Here is a 23,859-nt window from a genome sequence, read left to right as displayed (position 1 = left end):
AAATATAAAAATATGGACAACAAATACACACCAGTTTCAAGGTTAGAAACTGGTTAGAAACATCTAGAGATGGAGAGAGAGGAATAGAATGCTTAATAGTCTTTGTAATTTTCTATAATACTCTCTTTAATTTTCTGACACACTGAAATATTTCATAATTTAAAAAACTGAAAAACAAAAATTGGTTACTTTTCATTCTCATGCATATTCACTGTATCCAATAGTTGACTACTTTTTCCAATGTTATCAGCTGACCACAAAAAACTCTATTATGTAACCACTCCGTGACCCTTTCAACTAGAAATGAATAGAAAACAGCTATTTTGTTTATGCATCATCTGTTGAGTTTAGCAAGGCTGCAGACTCAAAAGCCTTCTTACTAACTTTCTCTTTAGAATAGCACAGTGGCAGGAAGGAACCCAAAATTATTGATTCATAAAATATTTTATTTTTTTTAAAAAAACTCATTTTATATTGAATCAGTGAAGAGGAATTGATGTAAATGACGAGTTGATGGGTGCAGCACGTCAACATAGCACAAGTATACATATGTAACAAACCTGCACATTATCCACTTGTACCCTAGAACTTAAAGTATAATTAAAAATAAAATAAAATAAAATAAAATACACTTCTATTATTTTTTTAAAAAAAAGAAGGAATTGAATTTTGTGGAAAATTTTGAAACAAAGATTCATATAACTTATTTTCACAAAGTACTTTATGAAGCAGACAAAAATCAAAAGAAATTATCTAACCTAAATTTATTAAACAGTGAATTTATAAATATTAGCTGGACTTTTTTTTGTTAATGTAATTTTTAAAATATCATTCATATATTTATGCCAATGGAATTGAGATTGCAGCAATTTTTATCTGATGAATTCCCTAAGTACCTCATGCTCATACCCTACAACGTGAACATCAGTTCAGAGCTTGATGCATAATTCATTTTCTAGATATTTGAAAACCTAAGGATCTAAAGGGAAGAATTTAGAAGATTAGGAAATTCTCAACTAATTTGCATTCCAAAAATACTTTTATTGTAGAAAAATTGATTAGAGGTCTCTGTAGTAAGAGTTCTACTTCATTCAAGTGTTTGGTATTTCATTAATTTATTTACTTCGGAAAATTTTGAGGTGATCCTCAAAATTCAATTCTCTGTTGATCCTTTAGCACAGAAGTTTTAGACCGAGTTATAAGAATTTAATCAGAAATGAAGATTAACTGTTTCTGATATTGAAGTAATAAGGAAATTATCCTATTTGTCAAAAACTCAATTTGCGTGCAGTTGTCAGAAATTCCCTTTGGATATGAAATGATTTGGGATCAACACCTATGGGTAAATAAATAAATAAGCAAAGTGAATAACATCTGTATAAAATTTTCACTGTTTAAGCTGTTAGTAATTAATTTTAAAAATCACAAGTCTAATCGAACTAATCATACACAGTGTTAAAATTAGAATCATAAATGTTGATGTGAATTTTTTGTTGTCTGGAAGAATGGTTTTGCTTGCAGGAAAGACTATTTGGGGATTTATTTTTGGTTTTAGAAACTGGTATTCAGTTTTATAGTGCTATAATTTAAAAAATTGAGACCTTCTTTAGGCTTTTCTGTTCATTCAATTAACTCTATAAGTCTAGCAGATATTAACAATCACTTTGAAAAACCTTTGAAAAATGTCCATTTCCATTTATAAAACTCAGCTAAATAAAATATCTTCAAACATTTGAAATGGTTAATAAATTTTATATATTCTGTTTCCTTTTAAATACTTTGGATGTCTCAATTAACAAAACCTTCCTAATTAATGCACAAATATAACCAATTAAATTTATAAATAGGCTGTACCATAAATTATCTTAAATATTCCAATACTATTTGGAAATTTAAGATTTAAAATCACAGGTACAAATTATTCAATTATATTCTGAATAGAAGTCAAAGACTGCCTAGTATCCACAGAGCCCCTCAGTCTTTTTCTTTCACTCTTATAAGTAATACCCCTCCTTCCTAGCGCTAGCGCTGGTGATTTGAATATACCCCGATCCTTACCAGACTTCTCTGCTACCATCCTGAGAAGTCCTATCTTATTCCTTAATCTAAAGATCCTATCCCACTCCTGTGACAAAGACAGTTATTTGAGTTAGCTTAGCATAACTACTATACTTCTCTTTATGACTTTCCCAGAGTGTAGCTGAATCTTTCTTCAGTTTTTCTTATAACCAAGACCTAATGAGACTAGAGCCTTTCCAATAATTTGTTGGTAAAATGAATAAATATGATAAATATAATAATTATTTTTAAAAGACACCAGGCTGTTCATAATAGTGATAAGTACACTTGGAAAATTTGCAACAGGATATGCGCTTGCTTTGGTTTTGGGAAGCTAGGATAGTAAAGATTAATATTTCATTCATTCATTTATTTGCTTATTTTACCAAGGCCAAGGGAGGAGAGGGAAAAAACAAGTAGAAAATATCAGTGAGCAATGGGAAAGGAAACAGTTAACAAATCCCTTAAAATCTCGGAAAAAAATTAGGATTGGCCTCACACCACCTGATATGTTCCATTCTCCTCATTTGTTGGATGGGCCAATATCTTAGAATGTTCTAGATGTAAATATATTTCAACTTCTTTGGTACCTTGATTGATAATGCTGTCTGGGTGCTAGATTGAGAATAATGGTGAAGTGTGTTCAATCTCAGCAGGAAAGAATGCCCTATTAGCAAGCAATGCCTGCCAATACTGATGAAGGGAAGGCACCCTTGCGATATTTGCTATCCTCTGCAAGGTTTGGAGTGTAATGTAGAAATGTTTCCACACAGGGCCAGCATTAAGATGTGTTGATAGGCAGACTATATACACGTTGGGGATGCCTGGGAATAGCAAACAAGTCTAAGCCTGAAAATAGTCAATGCCAGTCAGGGTGTTCTGATAGGAAGTAAGGGGATGCAGCTGCAGGGCCTAATGTTACCAAGCCAGCCTCTAGTTTGTGGGATAGTGGTAAGAGAAGGTTAAGCAGGGTGCCAAGACAAGGGCTCAGGAAACAGGACAAAAGCCCAGCTATTGGACTGGGAGATAAGGTGAGGGCTTGGTTTTTGAATGAGGCAATGATCTAAGAACTATGATGAAAGTTCAGAGATGAGCAGCAAAATCTGACTTGATGCTGAACTGAGGAGTTACTAGCATAGAGCTATGTAATTTCCTCTATCATAGCCTGGTCCAAAATGAGGCAGGAGGTAAGAGATAATGTCAGATATGTAGACTGGGATTTTATAGGGACAGGAAACCTGACAGTTCTTTACATTCTTCTGTATTTGCTGCCTCACGCTCTCCAGCCTTTCCACTATTAGAGATTATACTCAAGACTGTAGGAACCACCACCAAAGATTCAGAGCTGTGAAAAACCCAAATTGTTTAAAAGTGGTATGTTCTTAGTATGTTTATTTGGAATATTGTATCACATAGAGGTTAATTTAAAGTGGTGTAGTTAAACCATGAATACCATGGATTAAAAATCATATCCGTTGGCTCACTTGGGACCATAAATTCTAGCTATAACTCTATTTGTGTGGGTGGGAAACTGTTTCATGCTTCAAGCACATGATGCTCATAATCTGTTTGAAGAGTAACTGTCACTCACTAGATTGTTGTTTTGACAACATATATGTAGAATAGATAAGCAGATACATTTTTTAATAGAAGGAAGAACCAAGCTAGATAATCTTAAATTCATTCAGAAATTTATGTTAGAAAGTAAAGAAAATCTCATTAATCCATCTCCACTGGTTTGAATTTATGATTGCCAACATAGAACAGCCAAGTGTTGTTGTTTAATCTACCTAAGAAAATTTGATAAGCCAGTATACTAATTCTACTTAAGAAAGCATATTATTTAAAATTTTATTTTGCAAAGTGTTGTACATAAATCAGTACTACTAATTACAAATAAGTTTTACTTATTAAAGGAGATTCCACAAACATATAATTCACACATACTTAAAGTTTATATTTGTTCTAAAATTTTGTTTGATTAAGATTTTACAGATCCAGACTGATCTTCCTTAATTGGTTGTAATTAGTACAGTGTGTGTGTGTGTGTGTATGTATTTAAGAATCGCAGAAAGCTTTGACTTTATGCATTTCCCCCTTCCTCCCTCTTCACCCTCCAGGTTTTTACCCAGTCTTGCTAGGTCAGCATTAGAAAAAAATCTGGCAGATGCTACAATAGAAATAAATACCGATGACAATTTGGAGCCAGAACTGAAGGATTACAAATGTAAGTATTTGATTTGGCTCTTTTTTTTTTTTTAAGTGAAATAATAATTAGCAAACATTTGATGCTATTTATTTTAGTTCCAGTTAAAAATGTTTTTGGTTTTCATCTACTTTGATTTATATATTAGTCTGAAGAAATCAATCTGATTTTTTTTAAGTTTGAAAAACACAAGTAAAAGAATATTTACTTCATTTCAGTACATACTAGATACAATTCCCCTGACCCGTAAGACTCACAGTTGATGCCAGCTGATATTCTGAGAATTCCTGCTGTAAATCAACATGTGTAATTTTGACAAATGTACTTTTTCCAAATGTATTTCACCAGTGAATCTAGAATGCTGTTTTCTTTGCACATTTACATTTTGAGGGTCAGCGATGTCCAATATGTTGGAGAAACTTTCCTAGGTTGATACAAACTAAAATAATAATCAGAATATGCATGTCATCTTATTCCTTCCATTTCCACCTGTATTGTCTTTTATGGTACTTTTTCTTCTGGATAGCCATAAATATAATTTTGAGTTCTGGGGAGATTTAGTTCTTCATTTAAAAGCTTTCTATTCTTCAGTTAGAACATAATGAAAGATTTTCAATTTTTTAAAAATGTAAATACCTATTTTATTGAAGCAGCCAATGTGTGACCACTCTTTAAAAGGGACTATTGTGGTTTTCTTTGTAGCAGATGCTTTTAATCATTGGGGCTGCACTGAGACAAGAATTTGGTATTGAGAAAATAAGATGACTTTTTTAGAGTCAAATTATAAACTCAGCATACTGAGGGATCTGAATACAGATATGCAGAGTCAACTCAAAGAAAAGGAATAATATTGTATTCTCAATATTATTTGAGTGAGTCTATTAAATATCCAAAGAACGACTGTCATTCAGACTGCCGATTGTTTGGTCTTGGTTACTGGCTAGTGTTAGCAGTGCCCATCTAAGCCTCGTGTAGGGGATAAGGAGCCTAAGTGAAGAGACTTCTTACTTGTCTGGTTCCATTCATCTTTAAGGCCATCTCTCTTGTGAAGAATTCATTTAATTAACTCTCCATGTTCACACAACAACCTTCTGATGAGGAATTGGCTTTCCGCGCAGGTTCCCTCCAATTAATATGCTGGTTATGGCAACCAGTATATCACAGTCCATGTGAAAGTTACAATTGTCATATAATATTTTGCAATTCTGATTTTACATCAGAATATACATATAGAGAAACCAGAATGTGTATCTTTAATATTCTCCTGAAAGTTAGATTTGCCCTCAGTTGTGATGACAAAATCAGTCAGCCTACTAGGCTGAGAACCTTGACAAATTTACCAAAATAATGCCATTCTGTGGGTTTCTTAGAAGATAGCTAGCCAACTTTCTCCCACAGAAGTGCTAACATCACCATTCTCTGACTGCATTTCCCTTTTTGAGGTTGATGTTTTAACAATAAACATTGGTTGAGTGAATAAACTTGTCCTTAAGCCATAAATCTACTGAGTGGATATATTCCATAAACTAAACCATAGATAGCATCAGATGCTGTTTGAATCTGAAATTATGTGTGCCATCTCAACATGCAACTAGATAGTAGATTCACTGCCATGTCCCTGCTCTTTCTTTCCCTTTACAGTTTTATACTGGGTCTATTTCAGAGACCTAATGGTAGTAAATAAATAGTAAACTCTCAGTGTTACAGCTCATGGTTTTCCTTCCCTGTAGAACTTGTAAATAAAAGGAAAATGGCAAGGATCTATTGAAGGGCGAAGTTACTGTTAAGATCTACTGTGCTGTGTCAAATGTGTAGCACTCCGCAGTGATTAAACAGGGTGACGATTATTTTTAGCTCAGACTTGTTCACAGTACTCCATAGAAGCAAACATTGCTTTTCTCCATTGTTTTTCAAAACGCTTAGCACAAAAGTCACATTCTAGTAGAGAAACAAACTGTAATTTTCTTATTTGAAGTAGAAAAAAAAAAAGATGGGTGAATTGTTTAAGGCATTGTGTATTTGCTTGCTAAAGTATTTCCACAGGTTGGAATGTTATTTGGAGTAAAATATTAAATATATCCCATGTGGTAGAAAGAATGTCAGACTAGACTGAATTCTGTTTTAAGCTCTACTCATATTAGCTGGGTGATTTTGAGAAAATTACGTAGTGTATGTTTTTAGTATTCTGATTATTCTTTCCTCTTTGAATTACATGAAATCATATGAGAAATAAAAAGAGGTGAAGCTTTAGCTAGGGATCTGGCACATAGAAGGTCCTTAACAAATGATAACTTCTATCATTGTAATAATTAGTATTACTAAAATACCTGCTACTATTAATGTTATTAATATTATTATTGAACTTGAAACATGTCAGTGAACATGTCATGTGTATCTGGTTACTGTAGGGAATACGTGGCAGATATGTTCCCTGACTTTAAGAGCTTTATTACTTAGTTTTCTGGCTTCCAGGAACTCATAATCTATTCTAGGTCAACCTATTTAAAGCAAATAAGGAATAATATATAATTATTACAAAATAATTGCATAAGACAGCGGTTCCCAATCTAGCTGGGTGTGAAAATCACCTGGGTGATTATTTGAAAATATAGGCCTCCTGCACCAACCTTGCAAATGGTAATTTTAAAGTATTCATTTTGTTATGTTTATTTGTAATGTGTATATACATATATATATCACAATTTAAGTGATTTATCCAATAAATTTATCCAAAGTGATTTATAAATAGCTGAGAGTAGAGGCATGCATCACCATGCCCTGCTATTTTTTGTATACACACACACACACACACACACACACACACACACACACACACACACACACATATATATGTATATATGTATAAAGAAAGAGACGGACCAGGTTGCACTGTTATCCAGACTGGAATACAGTGGTGCAATCATGGCTCACTGTAGCCTTAACCTCCCGGGCTCAAGCAATCCTCCTGCCTCAGCCTCCTGAGTAGCTGGGACTACAGACATGTGCCATCAGGCCTGGCTAATTTTTAAAATTTTTTGTAGAGATAGGGTCTCTCTGTGTTGCCCAGGCTGGTCTTGAACCCCTAGACTCAAGTGATCCTTCTGCCTTGGCCTCCTAAAGTGCTGATGACAGGCATGTGCCACTGCACTTGGCTGAAAATAGTAATTTAAGAGTTCTGTGGTAGGTTAGTTCATCTGTATTTTTTACTAGAGCTATAGGAGATTATCTTAAGGGGTTTCTGAATTGGTACACACTAAAAAGTAATATTCAAGGTACTTTGGAGCTTTTGAATTTAGGTGTATTTAACTTATGTATGTGTTATAGTCTCTGACCAAACAAACTTATGAAGGTGACTTGACTGTATTCTGGTTTTGTTTTGTTTTTTTTTTTTTAGTTTCTCACAATTATATATATACTGTTTTCTATCTACATTGTTTTAGAGAAAATTTGTTACCTTTTGGAGCATTTTGTATCTAGAGCTGTGGTGTTTTATTACTACTCTCAAGTTTATTTCTTTAGATGTTAAATTAAAATCCACAGATATTGCTGAAGCTGTATTGTGTTCTATGTTGGGTGCTTGGCATCTCTGAGGACAGTGCTATGAATAATTATCTGTCCTGTGTGAAATGTTTAGGTGAAGTAACATCGGGAACTCTGAGGATTGGTGCTGTTAGTGCTCCGATCTATAATGCGCACGAGAAAATGAAAGTGCCTGATGTTCTTTTCTATGACAACATTCAGGTAAGAGTATTGCTTTGTGTTCTTGGATAAATCACTTAAATTATGGTAGTAAACTCCAATTCAAGTGAAATTGACATGTAATTATTTTTGTGATTTCCTAAATTTAATTTAGATGATGCAGAATGAAGTGTTGAACATTGTGTGTGTGTGTGTGTGTGTGTGTGAGAGATGGAGTCTCACTCTGTCACCTAGGCTGGAGTGCAGTAGCACAATCTCGGCTCCACCTCCCAGGTTCAAGCGATTCTTGTGCCTCAGCCTCCCGAGTAGCTGAGATTAGAGGCGTGCACCACCATGCCCTGCTAATTTTTGTATATTTAGTAGAGACAGGGTTTCACCATATTGGCCAGGCTGGCCTCAAACTCCTGATCTCGTGATCCGCCTGCCTCGGTCTCCCAAAGTGCTAGTATTACAGGCATGAGCCACCACACCTGGCCGAACATCTTTTATTAAGACATAAGACAGAAAACAGAAAATTTTTTCCAAAGATACTTAAAAATTGGAGGAATTGTTGCTATCATTAGGGTAATATAGTGTATATATATATATTTACACACACACATAATTATATATGTAATTTTATATACAATTTTTAAATTAAAATAAACATTTTAAAATTAAACACAAAACAGAGCTATCATCCTCTCTTTTACTTGCTTGTTAAAAGATTTCAGTAGTTCAGAGGGATATGTCTGATGCATCCTTTTTCTCATACTCTTCTTTTTCCTGCAAGTTCCTGGTATTTTTCTTTTATTTCCTTTTCTTTTTTAAAGGAGAACGGTAGAGGCTCTCCTTGTAAACTAGCCAATAGTTATGGACCTTCCACTAAGACGTAGAAGTTTGTATCTAGAAAACTTTATTGTAGATGTTTACTTTAATAAGAATTCTTTTTAGAGAAAATTACCTATAATATAAAAATTTTTTCTTTTCCAACTTTTCTGTCAAGTGGCTATGTATTTTATAGTAAAACACCTACTTAAAATTTTCTATAATACATTTTAAGTTATATTAACTTTATAGGTATCTAGACATATTATTCTTAATAAAAATCTTGGTTAAAAATTCTGAAATCTGTCAAAACTATAATAATTTTGTATGGCGTAGAAAAGAGCATAACCTTGATTTGATTTTTATCCATTCTATAGCCAATTAACTGTTTTATTTTTTTTCTGGAGCATTAATGCTCTTGCACAATCAGTAGACAAATGAACAGAAAATAAAGTTACTTATAAGATACAAAAGTAGAAAAAAATCTTGCCTGTCAAAGACAAAAACATGATTATGAGGAAAACATACTATTTCCAAGCACTTATAGTATTACACTCTATTCATATAGTGGAAAGGAACAAAGAGACAAAGAACCAGGAAACTGTTATAAATGACAATTTGAAAAACTCCTTGGTGGCAAAGATTGAAAAGACTTCACAGGATGTAAGAATGTAGGAAATTCAGTAGCAGCAAAGACCATTGTGCCCTTGAACACAATGTCTGTTGCCATGGTGTTTGTGACATGGACATTTAGGACGCAGGGCTGCCATGAACTTTACACAGTGGCCCTGAAGGACTTTTCGTAAGCTATCTCCAAACATACCTTCTCTTCTTAAAGCATTATGAATTAGCCATTAATGAAAACTTTTTAGCTGCACCAATTCTATGGACAGTAGCTTGATTAAATTTGCTTCCATTGTGTATATTATTACTTCCTTTTATGCTGTACTTCATCTTTGAAGCAGTAGTTAGTGCCTCTTGTAGACTGAGGTGCTTCTGTATCATCTTGTTGTTCTATGCCCTGTTGTCTCCTTACCGCATTGTGTTGAAATGGACTTTTGAAATGTGTTTTTCCATATCACTAAGGCACAGCCCTGTTTTCTTTATTTAATATTTCCAGCAAATAGTAAAGTGCCTGGCACGTAGTAACTGCCAAGTAAATATGTGTTGAGTGGATTAATAAAATAATGAGTAAGATTTTGAATGTTCTTGATAAAGGATACTACTTCATTAAGCCTTCCATTAAGGAATATTACACTTGCAGCAGTAAGGAAGTTGGAGGAAAGAGAAATTAATAGCCTCTTAATAGGCCTAAGGAGTTTTAGATGGGTAAGAATTTTAAAATACCCATTATGAGTCTGGCCTTGTATTGGGATACAGAGATCAAAATGCACACACAAGTGTATGTAGCTCTAGGGCTCAAGTTGTTCTTAATCTGCAAGAAGGTACACACAGTTACTACGCAGTGTGGTGGAAGTATGTGCAGTTTACTTATGGTAGCATTGATGGGGTTGATTGACGCAGATTGGAATGATCATAGAAAATTGGTCAACCAGACCCAATTAGGAGAGCCTCTCAGGCAACGAGACCAGCATTAGCAGAGACTTAGTTATATGAGAGAGTAGCTCATTTAGGGAGCTATATATAAATTGTTGTCACTGGTATGAAGCTGAGGTTGCAGGTGGAAGAGAAGAGGCTGGTGAATGAGGAAAGAGTGAGATCTTTTCAGTCCTGGTAGTTAAGGAATTTGGATTCTATTTAGAAGAATGAGGAAGTTATTGAAAGATTTTAAGCACATTTGTACTTTGGCTAACTTTGCTTTTACTCTTTATTGTTGTCTAGGAGTTAGAACCAAGGCAAAGAGAAACTAGTTAGGTGGTGATTGCAGTAGTCCAGATGAAATTTATGAAGGATCTGAACTAAAGAGGAGACAGTGGGGACAGAGCGGAGAGGACACATTGCAGGGCTGTTTAGGAGATCAAGTCAGTGGAAATTTGTGTTAGATGAAAGGCAGAGATTATTTCTCAGGGAGCACAATGTCTGGTGAAAAAGTAAACAGAAGAGTAAGCAGAACATTATTCTAAATCATGCCCATGGTTGGAAACACAGTATAGAAGGAGAGTGGTAGGAGATGAGGAGACTAGACCACGAATGTAAGGAATGACTTTTGTTCCTGAAGTATTAGGAGTCATTTAAGGAATTTTGAGAAATGAGTTGACAAATTTTGAACAAAGAAGTGTCAGGACTGTAAGAACACATTGACTTAAGGAGAGACTGAAGTTAGAGAAGCTAATTAGCTGATACGAATCTAGGCCAGAGATGATAAAAACCTTAAAACTGTGGGGATGGAAAAGAAAGGGTAGATGCAGTTGATTTTTGGTGGCTTAACAACTCAGGTGCTGTTTAGTTGGATCTTGATAACAGAAGAATGAGGAGGGCAGGGTGCTGATGATGGAAGTTTGGTCAGCTGGTAGAAAATGATGCCATTAACTGGAGAAAAAGATGCAGGATAAAGAATGAAGTTCAGGAGAAAGGAATAAGTTGAGTTTTAGATGTGTTGAATTTAGGTGCCAGGGCAATCACAAAGTGGTTTGATCATTCAGAAATAGAGGGCTGTAGTTAAGGAGGAAAGTTTTGCTGTTGAAGATTGGTGTGGAGTTGGTAACTGAAGCCATGAGCTAGATGAGAGGATTTAAGGAGAGCAGGGTCAGAGGTAGGTCTTTGAATGCTGACATGTGGGTATCCAACTCTGCACACAGCCCTCCCTCAACCCTCAGGTGGGTGCCTGGGTACGAGTAGTCACCACCTGCCCCATACCATGAATACAAAGGGAAGCATGTAAGAACGTAGAAAGACGGAATTGCTACAGGAAGATCCAGCTCAGAAAACTATGGGAGAAATTGTTAGGGAGGTAGGAAGGAATCAGGGGAAATGGATAACTGGGAGAGGAGACTTTTAAGAAATTGTCTGCAGTACTAAGTGGGTCAAGAGGCTAAGAGGAGAATTGTGTTGGCGGTGACTTTAGCCTTAGCTAAGGTTTGTTGATTTGAATAATCGAGTTAGATATAATGAGGGCATGAAGTGGGAGGACATGAGAATTGTAAAGAAGAACACAAATATAGTTTGGATTATTTTTTGATATTTACATTGCTTTTTTCTTTGGCTATTCAGGTACTTACTCCAACTTTTCAACGTACATTAGCCCATTTATTACTGGAAGAACTTAGTGTTTTCTGGAATTGGCACTGACTTTTCATCTTAGTGAAAAGGAAGAGGTCTCCATACTATATTCCCACCAGAACTCAGCTTAAAATGATGTACATCTTGGTTTGCTTAACATAGTTTCTGCTTATACTTGTTGTCTCAGCATAATTATTAATAGTGTCTCTTTTTATTCTTAAAAGCATACACCTTATATCCATTTAAAAGTGTTCAAGAATAGTTATATCCTCACCTCACTTCAAGCCTTATTAAAACTCTAGCTCCATGGCGTATCTGAAAGCATTTTTGAAATTAAAAATGACCAAGATAAACATGAGGGAATACTCATTTGTTCCTGAAGGCGATAAAGCACTTTCTCAGTTTTTCTTCTAAGAAAGAAACTCTGAAAGAGAATACTATTAAATTTGACAAGTAAAAAGAAAAATTTCTGTGTGTATGTGTATATGTATGTATTATATATTATCTATATTTTGTATCTATATATTATATATAATTTATATGTGTATTATACTATATATAATTTATATGTATATTATACAATATATATAAAGCACCATAAACGAAATTGAAAAGACAAAGCAAGTGACGTACTAGAAAAATATCTGCAGCATGTATTAAATGCAGAAGGTTAATTTGACTGTTTACAAATAGGAAACTTCAATAACTTTAGTACTTACAAAGCTGCTATTGATTTGATACAGAAAACCAAGAGAAAGTAATAGGAATATTAATTGCACTGGAGTGTAGATCTCTTCCCAGCCCCAAAGAACCCGCATGACCTACTTACAGTTGTCTTATTTTTCAAGATACAAAAGAGCAATGTAATTTCCTCTGTGGCTATTGTGAACAACCTTAATCTTGTTCTTTTATTATATTGTGTCATAATTCAAATTAAAAAGTGTGGAAGGTAAATAGTATATTTTTAATTCTGAAACTATCCATAGATTTAAAGGTAATGATTAAGAACAAGTCAATGTAAAATGTTCCCTAGAAGTGTACAGTTATTTTAGGAAGCCTTTGTATGTTTACATTAGCAAGTGTCAATTTAAATATTATATTAAATTATAAGCCAACTCTACATAGTATAATAGATAAAAAGTATTTGAGTTGAATTATTAAAAACTCTGAAATATTAGTCAGTTGCTTAGTCTTGCTCAGGTGAACTATTTCAAGTTTTCAATATCAGTGACCTAAATGGTTATATAATTTACTTATAACCATAGATTTAATTTTGGGTCGCATCAAATCGCTTGATTATTATTTATTATAATAGATATTTATATTCTATAAAGATATCTTTATAGTTAACTTTCTTGTTTCACCTTGATTTTACAAAACACAGTTAACCCCTAGTTCCTTTTTCTCTAGCACATGATAGTGATGGAAGACATGCTGAAAGACTTTCTCCTTGGAGAACACTTATTATTGGTTGGCAACCAGGTGAGTTATGGCTACAATCTAGGTACCAATGAAAAAATGATAGTAACAATTTAAAAGCAGTAAGTTTCTTCTTGTTGGAATCAGTTTTTTTCCCCCCTATTAAATGACTGGTTTAATTAAAGGATGAGACTCTGCTATCTTCCAGACTTCAAAATTACCTCAGGGTTTAAATCATCCTCCATTCTATCTCTCATCAAGTTCTGTCCATTCTGTCTTATAAGTATGTACTCTTCTTGTCCACATCTGTCACTCTAGCCCCAGTGATCTTTACCTGCCACTTGGATTACAGCAATAGTTTCCTATGATAGCTCCATCCCCACCTTATGCCCATTCTTATCTGCTGTCCATTCTGTAGTATCTGTAGTCAGATTGATACTTGTAAAACTAAAATCTGATTGAGTCTCTGTCTTTTTGCTGAAATTGGCTCCCCATTGCTGTTAGGTATAGTCTGAGTCTTCAGTATGGTGTACAGTCCTACAGGATTCACCCTCTGCCCACCCCTCTAGTCCTAAGCCATGTCCCCTTCTTTCTCTCTCTGTGTTGGTCTGAGGCACTCTGCAGTTTCTCATCTATTCAGTTACTTATCTCTGCTCTGGTCCTTGGTACATGCTCTTCCTTCTGCACGGAGAACTTCCTGTCCCCTTCCCATATACCCTCCCTTTAACTTGTGGAAGAGAGACCTTCCCTTGTCCCTGGCTGAATAGGTTTTTCCTGCTTCTACTCCCTTTTATCTCCTTTTTATCATACTAGTCATACCATATGACTGTCTTTGCAACTTGTCTATGTGTCCCTTGAGAGCACGGACCGTGTTTTTCTTATTTATCTCTGTCCTCAGCTCCTAGCATGTACCTTTTACATAGTAGGCGCTCAATGTATGTTTATGGAGAAACATATGAAAATTTTAGGTTTACGGGGTCCTGATAATTTTCCTCTATTGAATTTTCAGGCTCACAGTGAACAGTACTTTGGGTTTTTAAAATTGGTCTTAAATTAAGGGTAACCAGGTTTCTGAAGTTTGGTTTCTATTTTTTTCTTCTTTTTTTGTACTTACAAAAATAATACATTTTCTTTATATATTTAGCCTCTCAAACTTATCATTTTAAAGTACTGATTAAAAAATAAAAATAAAAATGGGCCATTTGGGTGGTTTATTGATTTGAGAGCATAGGCTTGGAAGTTAGATGACTAGAGGCTCAACAGCAACTCTTCCACATGTGGTTGTGTGACTTTGGGCAAATTGCTTATCTTACTGAGGCTCAGTTTCCTGATGTCTACTCTGGGAATAAAAATAAGTATGGTCTCTGGGCTAATGTAAGGATGTCATGAAATAATGCGTGGGAAGTACTTCACACAGTGCTTAGTTCTGTCAGCTCAATACCTGTGTATCACTGTATAGTTTAAAAGTAATATTCTGTTGTTTCATTTTTTAAAACAAGAATTAAAAGCAGAACAATAAATTATTTATGACCCTTTAATTCCCACTATTTGAAAAGTCCTACCTATTTTTCTTCACTGAACAGTAAAAGATGAGCCTATATACCAGAGTGGGAAGATGAAGATCAGTTAACAGTCAGAATTTGGCTCTTGATATTGAAACCCGGGAAGTCACATTCTCATCGCACTTTGAAAAACAATGGCTCTGTGGACATTCAGGTTGTATATAGCCCAAAATACTTTGTAAATTTCTTATAAGAGTTTCACAAACTCTTTATAAGTTAAACGTTGGTGCACTCAGTGTGTCCTTTTCAGAACTTCTGCCATTGCCTGAATGGCCTGCCAAGACTATACAGAACTGGGGCTTGAGGAATAATTTTTCTAAGGTGCAGGTTTTCAAAAGGAAGATCCCTAGAGGTCAAGGTATGGTGTCCAAGTGGTTTTGAAATCTCTCTTATGGTATTGCTATCCTAAGGGTTTGGTGGGTTGGATGCAGTTGGTCTCTTGGCAAAGGTAGCACTTGCAATTGAGCAGGTGATAGATTATAGTTTCAGGAGGGTCTTCTAGGTTAAAAGGTTGAAGTTAATGCCTCGCCAGTAACTAGAGAGACAGGAAGCATGTTCTAACCTCTGGAGGATTAGGGAGAGCTATTCAGAGTAAAGGGTGAAGTAGTACAGAGGTTTCCTTCTGCTTTATGATGAATGAAGCAGAGACTGTGAAAGTGTTTTGGAATTGTCCTAGGGTGCTGTACAAACCTTGGCATAAAATCTAATATTCTATCTCTCATTTGTTTCCAGTCCTAACGAAAGGAACAAGGCATTAGAGCAAAGAACTAAGCAGTGGGGTGGAGGGAAGGGCAGCTACAGCTCCATAGGTAGATGGTTGGACTCCAGTATCTGGTAAGGATGGACAAGTACACTGATTTTCAAGCCTGTCTAGGACTGGTTCAGGATTCAGCTAGATAGAACCTTCAAGTTGAAGATCCCCAGGAAGAACAAGGCAGGAGCCATGGGTTGGCACGAACTTTTACTTATCAGTTCTTTTGCAAAAGCCATCTGTGGTCAGCAGATCACACTGTCTTGCCATCTTGTACCCCTATCCTGCCACTCTCCACTTTGGAGAAAGAAGAAATTACAAAGGGAGATTGTATTCAGTATAATTTTCTATGTTTAGCTGGCCCTTTTCATATCAAAAGAGTTTTCTGTTCTTTCATTATAAACCTCTAAGACCATCAGTATTATAATACCAATGTTGAAGGAACATTTTTTTGGTAAGTAAATTATGCTACACCTGTGTTCATTATGTTATATAGTGGAAAAGTCTAGCTCTCTTAGACTGTCATTTGATGTCCTCCATGATCTAATCCTACTCTGCTTTCAGCCTGGCGTCTGGTTTCTCCCTGTAAATGCTTGTCCTGAGACAAATTAAACACTCTGTTTCCCAAACATACTTTATTTTCAGTGTTATATTTCAACCTCTAATCTTTGCTTATTCACATTCTCTTAACCTCAGAGTGGCAATGTGGCATCATGGAAAAGGAATAAGCTGGGTACCCAAAGACCTACCTTCTTTTTCAGATTTTTTAACTCTCTGTGATAGTTGAGTAAATTGTTATTGAGTAAATTGATGTGTGTGATATCAACTGATAATGTGATACTGAGTAAACAGTTATTCCTTCTAATTAGGGACTTTTTTTTTATCTATAAAATTATAGACTTGGCACAGATATTTTCTAGGGTCTCTCTGGCTGTAATATTCTACAATATGCTTCTTTAATAAAGTCCTCGTGAACACTATGGCTTGAAGGCTTGACTCCACTCTCTGAACTGTGATAGGTCACTTACAGATTTCTTTTGGGATTTAGATTTATGCACTTACCCACCATCTCTGTGAAAGAGAGATAAAGAGTCTTCATTATTTTTGTGTCTCCCAGATGCTTTGCATACTGTAGACATTCAACAAATACTTGCTAAGTTAATTAGTAGATTTTAGAGGACTATCTGAAATAAATTCCTGGCTGGGCACAGTGGCTCATGCCTGTAATCCTAGCACTTTGGGAGGCTGAGGTGGGTGGATCAATTGAAGCCTGGAGTTTGAGACCAGCCTGGCCAACATGGCAAAGCCCTGTCTCTGCTTAAAAGAATACAAAAATTAGCCAGGTGGAGTGGCATGTGCTTGTAGTCCCATCTACTTGGGAGGCTGAGACAGGAGAATCACTCGAACCTGGGAGGCGGGGGTTGCAGTGAGCTGAGATCACACCACCACACTCCAGCCTAGGAGACAGAGCAAGACTCTGTCTCAAAAAAAAAAAAAAATAATAATTAATTAATTAATTAATTAAATTCCTAATGAGTAGCCAAAATGACTTAGAAGTAATATGAATTTAAAAATTAGGGTCAGTTGGATTGTTTTCAGGGGGTTATAAGACAAATTGAAATTTCTTCTCTGAGCTTGCAGCTGTTTTAAGTGAAGGAGACAAATGAATTAGATAAAATCTAGGGACTACCTACTCAAGAGAGTAAATAGTTAAGTAGTCCATTCAATTGGATATAGTTCTATAATGACAGGATCAGAGACTGGCAGCATTATCACTAAGACAGAATAATGAAATGCTAATTATTTTTAAATTTCTAATAATAAAGTGCTGATTAGTATTTAGCTAATTAAATCATACATAACTTTGCCTGTGCTTGCATTTACCAGGTCAAGGGGGTGGAAATTGGACCAAGGTGGCTGGTTAAAATCTAAATAGAACTTTTTGAATCCTTCAGCCAACTTCAATTCCTTTCTAATGTGTTTTCATAAGGTAACATCTGTGCTAAGATCTGAGCAATATTCTATGGTTAGACTCTTAGCTGCTTCTGTTTGGTGGGTACAAGGGAGTACAGAGCCGCCTGTAGCATTCCTTGGCTAATGCAGTACCCCACAGAGCTGTGCTTTGCTGGGAACTGGCACAGAGTTCATGTGTTCTCTTTCTCTGTGCTGCTCTTGAGTGCTGATCATCTAGGAGAGTTATTTATTTGGGAATGTGTATTTTTGCAGTGATAGTAACTCAGGTCCTTCTTCAGTAGCTTTAAAAATGCCTTGCTTCGTTGGTCAATGGTATTTCATGCTTTTCTTCATATTCGACGCACCTGCTCACCTTCACCCTTATTTCTGTCTTCTGAAACAAGACAATCAAAGAACACAAAGACAGGCAAGTGAAGGTGCAGGTAATAGGTGGAGGACAATTGACTCTGAGCTCTCCTGGGGTAGTGTCAATGGTGTTTTCAGTCAAATGCAAAGTGACAGCCCCCTGTGAAAATGCCTATTTTTAATCACATATTTATTTTTAAAGTAAATTAATCATGTGTAGCAATTGATCAGGCTCCTTTCTTTCTCCTTCTAATGCATTGTCTATAGATATATGCAGTCTACACAGCCTTCTGTTTGCAAACTAGAAACTGGCTGAACTCTATGATAGAAATGTTTCAACACTTGAAATTCTATCTAGAGATGTTTTACAAGACTGCTCTGTTACCAGTGGCAATGAGGAAATTAAAGAGAATTTAATTCCCATTGGTGCTGATTTTGAGGTATCTGAAGGTTTATCATCTTTATTAAACCCAATCTCACCTTTTTCTTGCAGATATTATCTTTTCTAAGTATCTATGATACTAGAAAGATTTTACATCTGTTGAGAAGCTAAAAACAGCTCCACAAGCACCACTTGTCATAGTAAAATAAAGTAGCCTGCCCATTATTTATAACAAAATTGATTTTTAAAAATCCTTTCTATTTTCTGTGTGAGATTTTATGCCACAGCACATAGTCTTTCCAGTAAGTACAACAGAATTGCTGCCTTTCTGCCAAGTGGGATAGGGTACCGTGAAAATATACATGTTTGAGGGTCACTTAGGGTATAATGCTGTATATTACAGAACCACTTTAGCATGCTGTAACATGCATTACTTTCTACCTACTGTAATTATAACATTGTATGTACCTTTCATACTATTAGGAGCTTCATGCTAGTCTTTTTGGGCGGGGGAGGTGGGGTCATAGTATGACTTTCTAATTAACAAAAAGAGAGATGGCTATTTATTTTCTAGCCAATGATGTTTTTTCTATGCCAGCTGTAGCCCAAGAATAAGTTTCCTGCCTTCCCCACCTTCGCATACCTGGTTTTCTTTTGATGTATAGTGTCATATTCAATTTGATATACAAAATATTTATTGTGAAAATTTGGGGCTATAGAATCAGCCATAAGTGCCATATTTCTTTTTGTTTAAAAAAGTCCCTGCCGGGTGCAGTGGCTCACGCCTGTAATCCCAGCATTTTGGGAGGCCAAGGTGGGTGGATTGCTTGAGTCCAGGAGTTTGAGACCAGCGCAGGCAATATGGCAAAACCCCATCTCTACAAAAATTATAAAAGCTAGCCAGGTATGGTGGCATGCACCTGTAGTCCCAGCTACTCAGGATACTTAGGCAGAAGGATTGCTTGAGTCTGGGAGACAGAGGTTGCAATGAACTGAGATCGTGCCATTTCACTCCAGCCTGGGTGACAGAGCAAGACCCTGTCTCAAAAATAAAAATAACAATAATAAAAAGTTCCTAAGACTAAGTCTCTGTTTTTGTGTAAGAATACATGTGTTTTGAGAGGCAGTTGCTCTTTATCAGATATTTGAAGGCAAAACATATTTTAGAAATGTTGTGTTCTGAAATGTTCCAGTACCCTTACATAAGAATTATTTTTTAGGCCGGTCGCGGTGGCTCAGGCCTGTAATCCCAGCCCTTTGGTAGGCCAAGGCGGGTGATCACCTGAGGTCGGGAGTTTGAGACCAGCCTGGCCAACATGGTGAAACCCTGTCTCTACTAAAAATACAAAAATTAGCCAGATGTGGTGGTACACGCCTGTAATCCCAGCTACTTGGGAAGCTGAGGTGGGAGAAGTGTTTGAACCTGGGAGGGGGAGATTGCAGTGAGCTGAGATCGCAGCACTGTACTCTAGCCTGGGCAATAGAGTGAGACTCCATCTCAAAAAAAAAAAAAAAAAAAAGGAATTATTTTTAAATATTCAGTGTTTTGTTTTTAGAAATAAAAATTTGATCTACATATCATAACATCACTTGGTTTCTGATATTAGACAAAATTTCGAAGTAAGTCATCAAAGGTTAGTTTATATTTAATGAGACATAATTAATAATTCACAATCATTTCTACATGAATATTGTCTAATAAAATCACTTCCCAGGGTGTGTCAACTTATTTTTTTGTCATTTTAAATCAGCTTTTTATATCACTTTACTAAATAACAGTCTGGTAAAATTTTTATATTTAAGCTTTTCTTGTATTTCCATCCATATTTTTTGCCCTTACTAAAACTCCAATACATTATATATTTCTTATAAAATAAGAAGCCAATTTTGGCTGATTTTCATATAGGATGCCTTCTCTATCCCTTATTTTCATTTTCTTCATGTTTTTACATTACTGAGTCTGTAGGTACTCATTTCAATTCTGTGACACCTTCTGATCTATCAGCAGTGAGGGATATCCTAGAAAGAATCTCTTAATGTTATTTCTGCTAAAAGGTGAAAGTGGCTCTATCTTGTCTACCAGATAAAATCCCCTTCATAGAGAGACACTCAAAACCATCCACAATCTGGCTCCGAACTCCTTCTATTGTTCTAGTTCTTTCAAACTACAGTTTCTTACTCTTCCTGAGTGCAATATCCCTTTCCCCTCCCCAGCCATTTTTCATGTTGTTTGCCTCATATGGTGCCTCTTACTCTCATCTTGGCCTGTGAAAATTCTGCCCACTTTCAAGAGCTCAGATGTTTTTCTACTATGAGGCTTTCTTTGTCTCTCCCAAATAGAAGTAATCGTATTTTCTTCTGAGCTTTATAGCATTTTCTCACTATGTTGATTCAATTGTCTTTTAAAATTGTTGCGATCCTTGTTTGATTTCATCCATAATTGGTTAAAAGTTTCTTATGAACTAAGATTAAGCATAGTAGTATTTGTATGTCTTGCAGTTTTCAATGTGCTTTTATACCATTTTATTTAGTTCTACATCAACCTTTGAGGTAAAAAATTTTATTTTTCACCTTTCACAAATAAGTAGACTAGTTCAAAAAGGTAAAAATATTTGCTCAAAATCACGTAGCTAGTTAGTGTCAAAGTTAGGTATTAGATTTACAAAGCTCATGCTTTTTTCCATCATACCACACTAATTCCTGTACTAGGCAGAACAACAACAACAACAATAATGTAATAACTAACTTTTGTTAAGTGCTTATAATAGGCCAGAGACTATACTTTACATACAAAGTAAAGGACATTTAAAATTTTTCTGTGATGGGAAATTTTTTATATATTCCACAAAAAGTAGAATATGTAATGAACCCCCTTGTATTCATCACTCAACCTCAATGATTAATAAGCATTTTGTCCATCTTGCTTTACCAATTCTCCCAACACTTTTTTGTATATCATCTTTTAATATATTGTTCTTTTGCATATCATTTTTCTTATAGCTGTTTCACCATTTATCTCTAATATGACCACAATTGTATTATTACACCTAACAAATTAACAATAATCCTTTCATATAATCTGATGCTCTGTTTTCAATTTTCCCTAATTATCTCGAAAGTGTTATTTTGACTGAGTACAATGGCTCTCACCTGTAACCCCAGCACTTCTGGAGGCTGAGGTAGGCGGATGCCTTGATCCCAGAAGTTCCAGACCAGCCTGGGCAATATAGTAAAATCCTGTCTATACAGAAAATACCAAAATTAATTATCTGGGCATGGTGGCATGCACCTGTAGTCCCAGCTACTCAGGAGGCTGAGGTGGGAGGATCACCTGAACCCAGGAGGTGCAGGTTGCAGTGAGCCAAGATTAGGCCACTACACTCCAGCTTGGGCAGTAGAGCAAGATTCTGCCTCAAAAAAAAAACAAAACAAAACAAAAAAAAACTTTGTTTTATAGTTGATTTATTCTAATCAGCATCAAAACAAAGCCTGGTCATTGAATTTAGTTGATGTGCCTCCTAAGTCTCTTTGAAAGAGGAAAGATGTACTCTCCTGTCATCTTTATCCTAAGAAGTATAGACCCATTTTTATGAATATAAACATTTTATTCAGAATTATACCACTATTGATGAATTTCCACTGAGGAAATATTATAAAAGTAACTTTCACTGGGCCAATTTAATTTTTTGATTAATTTATACAATGAAATTATACCATATCAATTTTTTCCAGGATAGAAATGATTCATTCTTTTCTAAGTTTTCATAGCATTTGATTTTTTAACTTTTATACACTCCGAAAATCAATAAACATATATTTAATGCCAACTAAGCAAGACTCTATGAACATTTTAAGTGTATAATTCTTTGTATCTCATTCTGTCCATTAATTACAAACTTAATGTGATTAGAAATTCTATTTTTCTCCTGATAGAGGTTTAGTAAATGTTGAATTATTTAGCGTTGAGATACTGTGAATATTTTATTGCTAAAATTAAAGAATGTGTAAATTTTGCTAATTAATAATTTGAACTAAGCCCTGGCAGATTGCTACTGTGCACCATCAGAAATATACCATGTTGCTATGACAGCATAATTGTTTAATATCTGTAGAGGCACTGAACAGTTTGTCCAGAAATTTTCTTGCCTGTGTCCCCCAGCTGGTAGTGGCAGCAGGGATTTGATAACTTAGTGTCTAATAGCTCCAGCAGCCTGGGGACCCCAAGGCTATGAAATACTTGTTTCATCAAATACAGTGGCACTCATTTTTATTTTAAATTATTTTTTGTTCCTTCTCAAACCCCTTAGTTAATGAACTTGCCTGAATTACAACGTGGAAATTCATTGGCATTCCACCACATTCTTTCTGCCAATTTAGCTGGTCTATCCATTGTTTCTTAGTGAATATTTTTTCCTGTATTTATTTTGAATCTGTATTTTGTTCCTGCAGATACACTGATTTTTGCACCCTGCAATATTTGTCATGACTGCTTTGGTTATACCTAATGGCTGACCACATTACCCAAAAGTGAATCTTTGCCATTTATAGCAACACAGTATTTCAAAGGGAAAATGCAGGGATGTAGATTTTATTATTTTCATGTGAAAAGGAGGTTATGACATTGATAGGGAGGTTTATAGGACTGTGTTTTAGAGTCATGCAAACTAGTAATGTAATTGAAATGTATGTTTTCTAATCTGACTTCTGACTACTATTTGATTGACTGGTACAAGGAACCCATTTGTGTGACTGTTTAGGATTATTTACTATTCAGTTTTAATAATTTTTTTTAATTATACTTTAAGTTCTAGGGTACATGTGCACAACCTGCAAGTTTGTTGCATATGTATACATGTGTCATGTTGGTGTGCTGCACCCATTTACTCGTCATTTACATTAAGTATATCTCCTAATGCTATCCCTCCCACTCCCCCCATCCCACGACAGGCCCTGGTGTGTGACATTCCCCACCCTGTGTCCAAGTGTTCTTATTGTTCAGTTCCCACCTATGAGTGAGAACATGCGGTGTTTGGTTTTCTGTCTTTGCCATAGTTTGCTCAGAGTGATGGTTTCTGGCTTCATCCATGTCCCTTCAAAGGACATGAACTCATCCTTTTTTATGACTGCATAGTATTCCATGGTGTATATGTGCCACATTTTGTTAATCCGGTGTATCATTGATGGACATTGGGTTGGTTCCAAGTCTTTGCTATGGTGAATAGTGCTGCAATAAACATACGTGTGCATGTGTCTTTATAGCAGCATGATTTGTAATCCTTTGGGTATATACCCAGTAATGGGATCACTGGGTCAAATGGTATTTCTAGTTCTAGATCCGTGAGGAATTGCTACACTGTCTTCCACAATGGTTGAACTAGTTTACAGTCCCACCAACAGTGTAGAAGTGTTCCTATTTCTCCGCATCCTCTCCAGCACCTGTTGTTTCCTGACTTTTTAATGATCACCATTCTAACTG

General features: G+C 35.6%; 1 protein-coding gene across 1 annotated transcript in view; it reads left to right on the top strand.

The window, feature by feature from the left end:
- Nucleotides 1-23,859, top strand: part of VWA8 (von Willebrand factor A domain containing 8) — a 389,692-nt gene that overhangs the window by 159,065 nt on the left and 206,768 nt on the right. Inside the window, exons 18-20 of the mRNA XM_025364717.1 lie at nt 4,179-4,285; nt 7,899-8,005; nt 13,361-13,432. Of these exons, the coding sequence (XP_025220502.1) occupies nt 4,179-4,285; nt 7,899-8,005; nt 13,361-13,432 (286 nt within the window). The remainder of the gene's footprint in view (nt 1-4,178; nt 4,286-7,898; nt 8,006-13,360; nt 13,433-23,859) is intronic.

The sequence above is a fragment of the Theropithecus gelada genome, chromosome 17 (genome assembly GCF_003255815.1).
Source record: "Theropithecus gelada isolate Dixy chromosome 17, Tgel_1.0, whole genome shotgun sequence".
Lineage (NCBI taxonomy): Eukaryota > Metazoa > Chordata > Mammalia > Primates > Cercopithecidae > Theropithecus > Theropithecus gelada.
This window is presented reverse-complemented; position numbering and strand designations above follow the sequence as displayed.